General features: G+C 33.5%; 1 protein-coding gene across 3 annotated transcripts in view; it reads left to right on the forward strand.

Moving 5' to 3' along the window:
- Nucleotides 1-12,579, forward strand: part of ARNTL2 (aryl hydrocarbon receptor nuclear translocator like 2) — a 63,876-nt gene extending 51,297 nt beyond the window's left edge. For 2 of the 3 annotated variants that reach the window (XM_015590083.2, XM_006912706.3), the window contains 5 exons: nucleotides 847-905; nucleotides 1,665-1,773; nucleotides 6,147-6,225; nucleotides 7,642-7,750; nucleotides 8,856-12,579. In XM_015590083.2, the coding sequence (XP_015445569.1) occupies nucleotides 847-905; nucleotides 1,665-1,773; nucleotides 6,147-6,225; nucleotides 7,642-7,750; nucleotides 8,856-8,992 (493 nt within the window). In that variant the 3' untranslated portion in view covers nucleotides 8,993-12,579. The remainder of the gene's footprint in view (nucleotides 1-846; nucleotides 906-1,664; nucleotides 1,774-6,146; nucleotides 6,226-7,641; nucleotides 7,751-8,855) is intronic. The other variant, XM_006912705.3, reaches the window with a different exon arrangement.
- The last annotated feature ends 1,088 nt before the right edge of the window (nucleotides 12,580-13,667 follow it).

Below are 13,667 nucleotides of genomic sequence, written 5' to 3' on the forward strand. Positions count from 1 at the left end.
GGGGGGGGGGGGGGGGGGGGTGTGTGTGTGTGTGTGTGTGTGTGTGTGTGTGTGTATTACTAATTCGTTTACTGTCTGTTGGCATTAGTTCTCAGAATTAAGCTAGAAGTTTGCCCTTTTAAAATATATTCCTTTTTGCTTAATTTGAAGTATGATAGTAAAGGTATTTTATTCAAGCATTTCCTTCCTACCCTCCATGGCTTTGTCTTGTCCCTTCAACAAATGATGTGGATGTGCCTTTAAACTGTATATCATTTTAAGAAATTGTTTTGTTCTTCACATCATTTTACATGTACATCTTTTAAGCTGAGTACTACATGGGACTGTACAGGAGTATTTGGCTGAGGTATGAGCAGAAATTCATCCCAAGCACTGCTTGCCAACTCCTGTCTATAGCTGTCAGCCTGAATGAAAAGCCAACTTTTCCTGATTTGCTCAATATGCTAGCATGGCCTTGTTCTAAGCATTTTTCTTTTTCTATAAGTTTTGTGTTAATTGTAATAAGGTTTCATTAAACCAGTTCTATTTCCTTATCTTCAATATTTAGCTTTAAAAAAGGCCCCCAAAATTTAGTACCTCCAGCAGTATCGTATTACCCATTCCAATAACCTTTGCCTTCTTATCATTAGCATAGTACTTGAGAGTTTGTAACTGTGAGAACATACATTTTATAAGGTAATAGGGCATTAATTAGGTACTTAGCACATTAATACCTTGATCTCTGGTGATGACATTAACAAAATGTGTATATAAAACAAATGGATCAAGAATTGACAAATCAAACACACTCAGCTTAAGGTAGTTACTTTAACAATTTCTTTCACTTAGAGTGTTTCTTTATTCTAGGGGACATAGTGAGAATGGAGAAGTATCATTACTTCCTTGCAGCTCTCAATCATTAGAAGGTAAGCTTAGTTTTAGATGATAGAAACTTATTACTTAGATTGTTGTTATTAAGTTACCATCTTTTTCTGTCTTGGAGAGGGAAAATTTCAAGGTGAAATTGAAAAGACTTCTATGGGTTACCTTCTTCAGAATTCTCACAGTACTTTCATCATACTTCCATTGTAATCTTACATTGTATTGCAATTAGTTGTTTGCACAACCGGCTCATCACTGGATTGTGAGTTCTTTAAGAATAGGAATGGTGTTTTATATCCATTATCTATCCCTAAGCAGCTAGCATATACATGTATATAGTTCCTTCTACTTTGTGACACTCAATAAAATGTGTGTTGGACAAATTAATAAAAAGCTTTAAGAGGGAATTTTTGCCTATCTGTGTTAGTTTTCCACCCAGGAATATTTTAATGCATCAAATGTATAAATAAAAATAAAAATATTAGGAAATATTAAAAATAAAGCAACATTGCTTTAACTTTAGCGTGGACATTAAAGTGAAAAGAAACTGTCAGTACCCAAGGGTTGGGTCATGATTGTAACCTCAGTGACTTTCTACACATTTGATTCCTGTCACTCTTCAATAACCATTAAACCATCATTAATTTTGTTTGTAATGCAAGCATGAACGTTCTAACATTTTAGAATGCAGGTAGTATTTTTTTTTTAGAGAGAGAAATATCTAAACTGAAAGAAAGATATTAACCACAGTTATATGCTTTTTTAAAGTCCTCAATTGAATTTTTCCTTTTGTTGTTATTTAGAATCCTCTAGACAGTCTTGTATTAGTGTGCCCGGAATGTCTACTGGAACAGTACTTGGTGCTGGTAGTATCGGAACAGATATTGCAAATGAAGTTCTGGACTTACAAAGGTAATGTTTGATTGCTACAAATATCACAAGTAAAATTATTATACTTACAAAACAACATTCAAAAATCAGTAAGTTTCCTATATACAAACAATAAACAGTTCAACAATATGATGGAAGATCACCTTTACTGTAGCAACAAAAAAGATGAAAAATGGTATTTAGATATAAATTTTACAAGAAGTGTCCAGAACTATATGAAGAAAAAACTTTAAAATACTACAAAGTTAGTCAAAAGATGACATGAATAACTTTCCAGATATGTTTTTTTTCAATAGAAAGACTCGGTATTATAAGGATATCAGTGTTCCTTAAACTAACCTATAAATTCAATGTGAATCCTGTCGAAATGCCATCATGCATTCATTTTTTTAGTATCCAACAAATGATACTAACCATATTAGAATATCCAGGAAAATTCTAAAAACCAAAAGTAATAGATTGAGACTAAGACTATCAAAAAGACTAAACACATATGGAAATGTGTTAGATGGTAAAAGTGGCATTTTAAATTAGTAAGAAGAAATGAATGAAACAGTTAAGAGCATTATAATAACTCTATAACCATCTGAAAAGAAAAGAAAGCTAGATCACAACTTTATTCTTTATACTCATTTAAATTCCAGGTAAATCAAAGAGTTCAAAGTAAAACTATAGAAGTATTTCAAGAACACAGGGATGGATTTTTATAATCTCAGTTTGGAAAGGCATAAAAATCATCATGTAAAATCCAAAATTTATTAAGAAAAAATATAAATTATATAAAAACTCAAAATTTGGCATAACTATAACCATTATAACAAAGTTAAGATAAATTATACACTGCAGAAAATATGTGTATTTCATAATGATAAAGTGGACTAATTATTTTAATATATGAAGTTTTATAGTATAAATTTATTAAACTTTATATATAATAATCTTTATATAACTTTATATAACCTTGATCTATGTTAAACTTCATATATTGTAAAAGTTATTAACCAATTTTTTAAATTCAATAATAAAAAATAGTTGGAGAGTGGACATAAATAGAAGATACAAATGGCCAAGAAACTTTAAAAATTGGCTCAATCCCACTCACAGTTAAAAATATATATACAAAACTAAATGAGATACCTTTTTTCATTTAGAAGATTGTCAACGATTTGAAAGTTTGATAATACTCAATATTGCTGAGAGTGTGAAAAAACGATGACTCTTAAACTGTTTGTGGGAATATAAATTAGTTGAAACTACTTTGGGGGGCAACTTGACAATACTTATCAAAAATGTGAATATGTATAATCCTAGACTCGGCAATTCTACCCCGGGAGCAAACAGTCTTATATAGTAATGCAAAGAGCGATGAACAAGACTGTTCATTGATGTATTTTTAACAGTACTGATTTAATTATTTATCATAACCATAACTTGTTATGGCATATCCATACAGTAGAGTACTCTGCAACTGTTAAAAATTTTGTAGCTCTATTTTTATATGGAAAGATCCTTAAAATATATAGTTAATAGAAAAAAAGCAAAGGAATAGAACAAAATAGTATGCATAATAACACTTTTATAAAAAAAAAAGATGTGTAGATATGTGAGTGTGTGTGTATATAGGCCCATCTCAAACTCTTGAGGCCAGATAGGTTTTGAACTCAGAATTTCTTTGGATTTCAGAAAGATAGTGTTTTGGAATTCAGTTTTTTTTTTTTTTAAGGAGTATGTATAGTACTCCCAGAGAACAGTTACATCATGGGCAGCACCTCATAATCAAATAGTATTTCCGCAACAACGTATTTACAGATTAAATGGTACAATGTCTGGAAAGAAGGGAGGTAAGAGTTTGGGGTATATACATTAAGTAAGATTGGGAAAGAATTATTGAAGCTGTTTGGTATGTGTATGAGATTTTACTAATCTACTTTTATATCTGAAGTTTCCTTAAAATATTTTTTTTGGAGTGAAGTTATGTAAATATTCATAGTAAGTAGGACAAAGTGGGATAAAAATAATTAGCCTCATATCAGTTAGGTCAGGTTTTGCGAAGTTCAGATCAATTTGGATTTTGCTGCCAAATGAGTTATCGAATATCTTTCTGTTTTCAAGGTGTTTTGGATTTTGGAATTGTAGAAAAAGACCCTATAACTCCATGATATAATATATATCAAGATACTTGTTCCACCTGTTCAGAATTTGTTACCTTTCATATTTGGGAGTAGATATTGGGGAATGGGAGATATAGAAAAAAGAAATTTTTGCTTTTTGTTTTCTTTTTGTACAGTTTGAATTTAAGTTTTTCAATTAAAAATAGTTTAAATGGAAAAAAAAAATCACTAGTAAGACAGTTGTCATGCCCTGATGGACACCTGGGTTGTTTCCACCTGTGGCTATTGTGAATAATGATGCCATGAATGTGAATATACAAATATATGTTCTAGTCCTTGCTTATGATTCTTTTGGGTATATACCAGAAGTAGAATTGCTAAATCACATGGTAATTCTATTTTTGATTTTTTGAGGAATTGTCATTCTGTTTTCCATAGCAGTTGCACCATTTTACATTCTCCACCAGTAGTGCACAAGGGTTCCAACTTCTCGCCAGTGCTTATTCTTTTCTGTTTTTTGATAATAGTCATCCTAATGGGTGTGAAGTGGAATCTCATTGTGATTTTGGTTTGCATTTCCTTAATGACTAGTGATGTTGAGAATCTTTTCATGTACTTATTGGCCTTTGTGTGTCTTTTTTGAAGAAGTGTCTATTCAGGTTCTTTGCCCATTTCTCAATCAGGTTGTTTTGTTTGTTGGTTTGTTATTGTTGAGTTGTAGGGGTTCTTTAAATATTCTGGATAGTAACCTCTTATCAGATATGATTTGTAAATGTATTTTTCCAATCTATGGGTTGCCTTTTCACTCTGTTGATACTGTCCTTTGATACATAGAACTTTTCAATTTTGATAAATTTGACTATACCTCTTCTTTTGTTACATGTGCTTTTGGTATCATATCTAAGAAATCGTTGCCATATCCAATGTCATGAAGGCTTTTCTCTATGTTTTCTGCTGAGAATTTTATAGTTTTAGGTGTTACACTTAGGTCTTTGATCTATTGATCCACTTTGTGTTAATTTTATATATGGTGTAAGGTAATAGCCAAACTTTCTTCTGCATGTGGATATTCAGTTTTCCAGCTGAGGTACCTCCATATATAAATGACTTCCCCACTGCATCCTGAACACTCTAACAGTATCCAGCTGTAAATGTTTGGCTCAATTTCTGCTCCTCTTAAAATGCCCTTCCATCACATATGGTCAGATGATTTTCAGCAGAGCTGCCCAGATCATTCAATGGGGGAAAAGATAGTCTTTTCAGTGTGTGGAGGAGGGTGGGAGAAAGCATGGTGGTTTCAGAGAACAAGATTTGACTGAGAGAGGAGTTGGGTTGCTGAGAGCAGTGAGGAGTTTAAGGTGACATCAAGTAGTGGGGGACTTAAAAAGCAGGTTTCTGCCTAGTGGACTAACATGAAGAAAGCTATGTTTCAAAAGATTAATCTGGTAGTGAAGCACATGGGGAAGGGGTAGTTTTCTTCAAGCCAAGGCCAAGTTGATCTGGTGGTGATTTAAAGCCATGAATCACAGAATGAGAAGCCAGGCAAGCTATTTAGATTGAGTGTCCTGTGAAAAATTCCCCAGACAGGCCACTGATCTTTTCTTTTGTTTTCCTACCTTATTCATTCCATTTCTGTTTTAATATCTCCCTCTATAATTTCTTGTCAATTGCTGTCTTAGGAATACGTAAAGACATAAAGTTATGTTTATGCCAGTGTGTGTTTCACATAATTGAGCACTTAATAATATATTATATGGTACTTGTCAGTTTTATATATTTAAGTCTAGTGAAGAGATTTATGATCAAAGTATATGATTATATTTATGTCATTATGTATCTCATTGAATTTATCCCTGGGGATGACCTATTACAGTAAAAGTATGACACATTTTCTACTTAAAGGTTGCAGAATGTTAGAAAATCTTTCTTTACTCTCAGTTCTGTTTGGTATCTTGATAAGGAACTGACTCTTGATGTGAATGCCTGTTTTAAACTAAGTGTGTTATATTATTCTATTACTTTGCCACATGCTATATTAAGATAGGTATGATACAAGCTTTTTACCTCAGAGTTTTATGTTTCTATTTTACAGAGTGTTTTTCAGCACTCCATGGTCAAAAATAAGTCTAGCACCGAACAAGTCAGTCTATTGTGAAAACTGTCGTGATATAGAGTGTTATGTTCCTTCACTGTATTTTTATCAGATTATGATATATTCAGAGAAAATCTCTTTCTAAAAATATGTGAGTAGATAAAATGTTTTATTATTTATTATTTTTAAAGGTTACAGTTTTCTTCATCCCTTGGTGATTCAAGTCCAACAGATTTAATGAAAGATACTCACACGATAAACTTCAGGAATGTAAGTACAATCATAAATAATATTCATGAAATAAATGAACAACAAAATTTGCTCCTTGTTATTTCTCCCTAGAAAATAAGCCATCCTATAAAAAAATACATGAACTCTTTTCTAGGTAGTCTGTGGTTTTAATAGGCAATGTAGAATAGTGGTTAAGAATGAAGTTGCTGGAACTGTACTATCTGGATCCAAATTGTGACTCATACACTTACTACTGCTTAACCCCAGTCTTGTTATTTAAACTCTCTGTGCCTTGATTTCCTCCTCTGTAAAACAGGGATAAATAATAGCACCAATCTCTTGGAATGGTGTATGAGATAAGTGACTTAATATGAAAACAAAAATAGTGCCTGGTACAGCATGTGCTCAATAAATGGCAGCTATTGTTATTTTAATAGATTCCAGTTCAGTGGATGAAATGTACTCCTTGTGGTCTGAAACAAAAGTTTAATATAAGCTACAAGTATTTAATTCAGTTGAACAAACACTAGCTATTTGAAATGCATATACAAAAGTGACTAAACAGCGCTAATATCTAAAAGATTCACATACAATATAATTCTAATGTAGCCCCAACAACAAAAAGTTCAAAGTAGGTCTATAAATTAAGTGGTATAAGAATAGAGTAGAAAAGAGTAATTAAATTTTAACAGGGACAAAAGGAAACTTGCAAATATATTTTTACGTGAATATCATAAGTCTTTTGGTCTAGTATTTTAAGACTTTACTCATACATTTAGCAAATGTTTATTGGTTACCCATTTTGTGCCAGGCCATATGCTACAAACAGGAGTTAAATCATTTTAACAAAAGTCTCCAAGTCGTGTATGTATATAGGCACTTTATAAAGTACATCAACTTAGGACAATACAGGCAAAGGATTTCTTATTTTGATGAGTTACATTGAATATTAGATTGTTTGGCCTGCAACTATATAAGTGTATAACTTTTGGTAAGAGCCTGATTTATCCATTCTCCACTCCAAAGCAGTATTTCCCATTGTAGTTTCATAGGAGATATAGTTTTGCCATCATTTTTTAAAAACTGAAATAACTTTGACCCAGAGCATTATGGTCATGAACTTTTCCTTCTTTATCTCAAAAATTTTCTTATAGGACGTACATTCAGTTATGATATGAAGAATGTGGGCTTTAGAGTCAAGTAGATTGGTAGAGAATTATGGCTCTAACACTTTGGGTGAGATATTAACCTCTTTAGGCCTCAGATTCCTGACCTATAATACAGATACCTCACAATATTTTTAAAGTGAAATGAGATGATGCATGTGGAGTGCTTAATTACGTAACACTCAGTAAATTCAAGCTGCCATGTTGATGATGGCGGCCCAAGTCAGATGACTGCCAAGAAGTGTTTATTCAAGTAGAAACCTTACTACTTACTATTCTGTCTTTTCAGATGTCAAATAAGGAGTTGATTCCACTAAGTCCTTCTGAAGTAGGGGAGCTAGAAGCTACAATGCAAAACCACAGCACTGCTGATCCCCCCAGTCACGAACCGCTCCTAGGTAAGTTTTCTTTGGCAACTGCCTGCCATTTTGGTTTCCAGAAACTCCTTCTTAATCACTCTGTTTTCAGGAATAAGACATTTTAGTGAAGCAAACAAGTTGAAAACTAAGATTTTTCCCATTCGAAAGCCTAAATACAATCATCATACTTTTGATTTTAAAATGTATGTTACTTATATCAACTGAATCAGTTATTGATATTGTTAATACATACAATTTAAATAAAACTAAGGTATTTCCTACTGGGAAGAAGTGTCCATTAGGGATTCAAGAATTTTTAAAGGATACCAATCATAAGAAGCTTAAGATATAAGTATTCATTTTAACTATATTTATGCAAAGTCCAGATCAAGTAAATTGAAATGACAGTTTTATACCCCCAATAATTGACACTGACCTACTGTGAACATTTATGTTAAAATCAAAGGACTTGAAGGAATCCAGATCATCTCAAATTCTATTGTACTTTGAAAGATATCTAGAAAACTTTGGCTAATCCATAGCTATGTTTAACCCTTAATATCTAGAACCTCTTCCTTGTCTCTAACTTAAACCTCATTTCCTTAGTCCTTCCTTAGATCCTTTTTCAATTAAAAATCTCTAACTTAACCTCATTTCTTGTCTCTAACTTAAACCTCATTTCCTTAGTCCTTCCTTAGATCCTTTTTCAATTAAAAATCTGGTTACTCCCCTTGTTTTAGAAGGTGATGCTTTTGTCTCAGCCTTCTCATTTTGGGATTAAACAAACAGTTATTTTCACAAGGCGGATTAAAGTTAAATTTCTCTTTGCAAGTCACACACACATACACACGCCTCTAGCTTCCAACTCTCTGGGAGTCTGTACCTTTCCAAGCTGTTATTTTCTATTAGAAAACTCATAGATTAGCTCACTTATGTGTATTGAGTATGTTAAGTACAATTTATCTGACAGCAGGTTGTTATAAAAATAGGTTACCCACTTAAAAATTTATTAGGCTTCTGCAACTTAGGACAGTTTGTCCTCAAATACATTGTATAGTTTTCTAGTCTTGCTTTGCCTTTTTGATGATAATCATTTTTTTAACCTCCAAGTGTACTTACACAGGCCTGTATTTTAATTCTGTAGGTGATGGTGCCCAGTTGGATTTCGATGCCCTCTGTGACAATAATGACACAGCCATAGCTGCCTTCATGAATTACTTAGAAGCAGAGGGGGGCTTGGGAGACCCTGGGGACTTCAGTGACATCCACTGGACACTCTAGCATTTGATTTTTAACTCCAAAAATGAAAAACGTTTTTAGAGCATTTCATTTACAAAGAACTGTATATTCTACAGTACTGCATTGATACTGTTTTTATATTTCATTCCTATTAATGGTCTACCGATTTTTATAGATTGGTACCTTACTTTCATAGAGGTATGGGGAAATGTAATGTTTTCCTTCAAATAGAGCTGCTCAGAGCTCCCTATAGACCCCTTTACTCAGCGAACTGGCTTTAAACCTACTAGTTGCTATTTTTTGCTAAAATATTTCTAATCAAGAATATCACAAACATCTTACTTGGTTTGGTTTTTATTTTTCGATTCAGTTTTTTGAGTTTGGGAAGTTTAATATATTGGCATTTTCCTTGTGTCTAAGATTTATTTATAATTGACTTATAATAGTAGATTTTTATGATTTGGAACATTTCCATTCCTTGTATATTTCCTTAAATGAGGATAGGGCTTACATACTTTTTAAGAAAATGGTGATTACTTGAATATTTAAAGGGACAATGCAATTTATAGTAATGATCACAACGAATACTGTATTTGGTTATTTTAGACTTGGGCAAGCACAAAGCTAGGGTATTTATGCTCAGTTGAGCACTTCGAGATGGATTTAAATGAGATGATTTTTTAAAATTTAAAACTCAGAAAAAGTTGAGAGTTTCAACTTTGCTTACAGAAAAGGAAAGATTTTGGGCCCTAGATCTTGGTAATTAACCTTTGCAGATATAAGATTTACTATTAATCTAACCACTCAAGGTTTTCATTACAGAACAAACAGGTTTTTGATGCTGAAAAGGTATGTAGTAACTGATTAGTCTTAAAGGAAGAAACTGGCCCAGGCAGATTGTCTTGTATAAAGTCACAATTAAATTCACATATTTTTTAAACGTTTGGTGTGTATAATCCAATTCTACACATTTGGAAAAGTAGTGATAGGCTAGGAAACTAGTAGGGAAACCTTGAGGCTCAGATGTGGGATTCAGATATAATTCTCTTTCTCTAGATGGTTCTATACCTTACCAGCAGATTTCCCTCAGAGGCACTCACCAAAACAAAGCATTGTTTTGATCTTGCCTATTTCTTTAGGCTGTAAGTAATAGATTGAACTTTCATCAGATGCATTAAATGGCAAACATACCAACAGGCGATAACCAGAAGCATATGCTCCATTCAAGTGTGATATTAGCAGTGCCTCTGTGGACAAGAATATATTGGCACATTATCCTCTTAAGCCAATACAATGTTCCAGCAATGTCAGAGGGCAGTACCACTCCTGGTTCTGATAGTTTAGGACTTGAGACACTCAGGTATAGAATAAGCCAAAGAAACTCTACAAGATGAGGGAGACTGGTTTACAGTAGCCTGAGCATGATAGTTAGGTTTGAGGAAGCATGAATGATCAAATCTGTTTTCTAAGTCAGGCAGAGGGGCCTGCCTACAAACATAACACTTTAGGGGTCTGAACCATTGCAGGTTAAACTTGGCCTTCAGAATTGACCTAAGCCAGAAGTAGCAGGATAGGTCATTGTAGCTAAATGGCCTCAAAAGCAGATGAGGCAAACCTTCATGATGCAAGGATCTGAGAGGCAGAGTTTCTAGTAGCAAGCCACTGCTACCTTACAGAGTCGCAATTTTTTTCTCTTTGTAAGAGGAGTTGTTCCATAGACCAGTTGGCAGATAACCAATTGAATGCTCTGATCCTTTAAAAATTCACTCCAATATTTTTCTGTAGATCTTGCCCTGGACCCAAAATCCAATCCACACATTAGATGATACTATTGCTCTCCCAAGTTTAGGGTTTTCTTCAAAATGCATTCTATTTGCATTTGATTGCTATTAGGAGTGACAGATATTTTTATGGTTTTACTGGATATTTTCCCTCCTACCAATTAATTTCTTGCATTTTGGTGTAAAATCTCTGTACACTGACTGAAAGCATCAAAAAAAGGTACTCAATTTTTTTTTTTTTAACTAAGAATTACCTACAGCAATGTAGTGGGGTGGGAGGAGTGTCTAGAATCAGAAGAGCCCACTCAGCCTAAATTTAGCTGTGTGACTGCAAGCAAGCCATTTAAACTCTGTACCTCAGTTTTCTTGTTTGTAACAAGAGATTTGGTCTCTGAGTTTACTTCCAGTTCTGATTCTGTGATTCTGATCCACAGAACTTGAGTGTTAGGGTCAGACTCTAGAGCTGTATTGTTCAGTGTGATAGCCAGTAGCCACGTGGGACTGTTGAGCACTTGAAATGTAGCTAATGCAAATAGAAATGGGCTATAAATATAAATTGCATATCAGATTTCAAACACTTAGTATAAAAAAGAATATAAAATATATTAATTTTATATTGATTACATGTTCAGATAATATTTAAGATATACTGAATTAAATTTAAGATATACTAAATTAATTTTTTTTAATTTTTACTTTTCTAATGTGGCTACTAGAAAATTTAAAATTACACATGGGGCACTTATATATTTCTGTTAGACAGCTCTGTTCTAGAATATTTTATTAAGTGAATATTATTGAAGTAGACCAAAGTTATGCTATAAGTATGCTATTTACCTCTAAATGCTGTTTTAAAAAACAATTGTGCATTGATCCTTGATTTAGTACAATCAAATAACTGAAGCTGTGTGTAAAAATTTTAAACTTTTGAAACTAGTAAACTTGAAAATGTGATCAGATGTTTTATTACAGAATGATAGCTTGAAATTAAATAAAACTTGAGGTATATGTTGACAACCTATGGTAGTCACTAAACTTGGAAATCCATTGAAAAACAAAAGACAAACAGGAAAATAAAGAATAGAGACTTTTGGTATATAAATGGGATTAAAATACTTAATTACAGTGTCACCATTGGGGAAAGGCTGTTTTTGAGTCAGATTCTTTGACGAATCTCTGTAGAGTCTGGGCCACAAGTAAATGAAATAGCCACTATCTAGTTGTCAGACCATATTCAGTGTTAGATCCCACTCCAAAGTATCTACCACTCAGGTGGGTCATTGTGGGCTCTGGAATTGGAGATTCAGATTTGCCAAGTGTGGTGTTAAGAGCAGAACAAGGCTGACACTTAGAATAATCAGAAGCCATAAAAAGCAAAAACAAAAACAAAACAAACTCTGCTAAGTGGCCACTAGGTGTCACTTTTTCATTTCTACAGTTCTTTGTTCTCCGGTTAATTTTTCCAAGTTCCATGGAACCTAGAAGAGGCATTTATTATTTTTTTTATTATGTCTGCCTCTCTGGTATAGGTTGTTATATGAGAAATGCTTTTTGAGAGAAAGTTCTTCCCACATAATATAAAAGCTTTGGTTTAGGGAGCTTTTCAGATGTGGCTCTAGTAAAAAAGCTGACCTTAGAAAGAAAACCCGTCCAAATGAATATGCTCTCTGACTCAGTTGAGAGTGTATGGTGTGCGTGTCACTGCTCATACAGTCTTGAGTTTAGCTTTGTCTTTTATACAATTTTTAGCTTTTTCCAGTTCACTTGTGTTTGTCTGTATTTTGGTATTTTTAAATTTTGTGATAAATGATGAAAAGAGTGAAATTAAACTATATTTTATAATAATGACCAGTTTGGAGTTTTTTATTTAATATATTAAAATTCCTTCAAGAAGTATTTCCCTTCACTGCTTTCTGAAGTTGAAACATAGACTAGGTAGAAGATGAGTGTTCTCAAATCACTGGGCATAGAGGTATATTGAACTACGTCACCATATACATTTTTAGGTGTATTCATCACGGTATGCTAACTGCTATAATAACCAAAATCTCAGTGGCTTAACCAAGTAAAGGTTCCTTTCTGCTCATGTCACAGTCCAATGTAATCGATGCTGTCTGTCTCTCTATCGTCTCCTTCCTCCCTGCTTCTTCATTTTTCCATCTCTCAGTTTTGCTTTTTTCTAAGCTAGTTTTATCCTCTGGTGGATCATAATGACACTCAGAAGCTCCCAGCACATTATTATTTTTATATGTGGCAATCTAAGTAAAAACAGAGCTTCTTTAATTCACACAAAAATGTCCATCGATTTGGCCTCTAGATTAATTTGGTTCACATGGTTAACAGGCTAGAATCTACAAATTGGCCAGCCTTTGGTCACGTGCCCAAACCTAGATTTAAAGGCATTCTTGAAACGGAAGTCATGTCAAAAATAGCCAACTGTCTGACAGGCTAGGCCCAGAGAAGGAATGGGGATGTATGCAGAAAGGACAATGGAAAACCTATAATTGATCATAGTTGATGATTTCCTAGGACTATGGGTTTAGGTATGTGAGCCTCTAGTCTCTTTGTTTTGGTTATTTTATTTGGGAGAGTGGTGGAGCGGAGCAGCAAGTTATATACACATTTTTAACCTTGGCCACATTTTCTGGGTAATATTCAGCCACTGGTCAATTTGGAGGACTGTCCATTGCTTAAGGTAAGTGTGTTCTGAGAGAGTCAATAAAGAATTATCTGAAATCTTTGTCTAGCTATGTTTTTCTGGCATTTGATTTACAGTTCCTTAGGCAGTCCTAGTTCTTGGCTGACCGTTAGGTGTATTTCCCACATTTACCCATGTGCAGGGAGAAATCTGTTGCATTTTAACTTGAGAATAAATATGTTAAAATAATTTTTGTGATAAAATATATTTTTTAAAAGGCGACACTAAAATGAGAAGT

Source organism: Pteropus alecto, unplaced genomic scaffold, assembly GCF_000325575.1.
Source record: "Pteropus alecto unplaced genomic scaffold, ASM32557v1 scaffold103, whole genome shotgun sequence".
Lineage (NCBI taxonomy): Eukaryota > Metazoa > Chordata > Mammalia > Chiroptera > Pteropodidae > Pteropus > Pteropus alecto.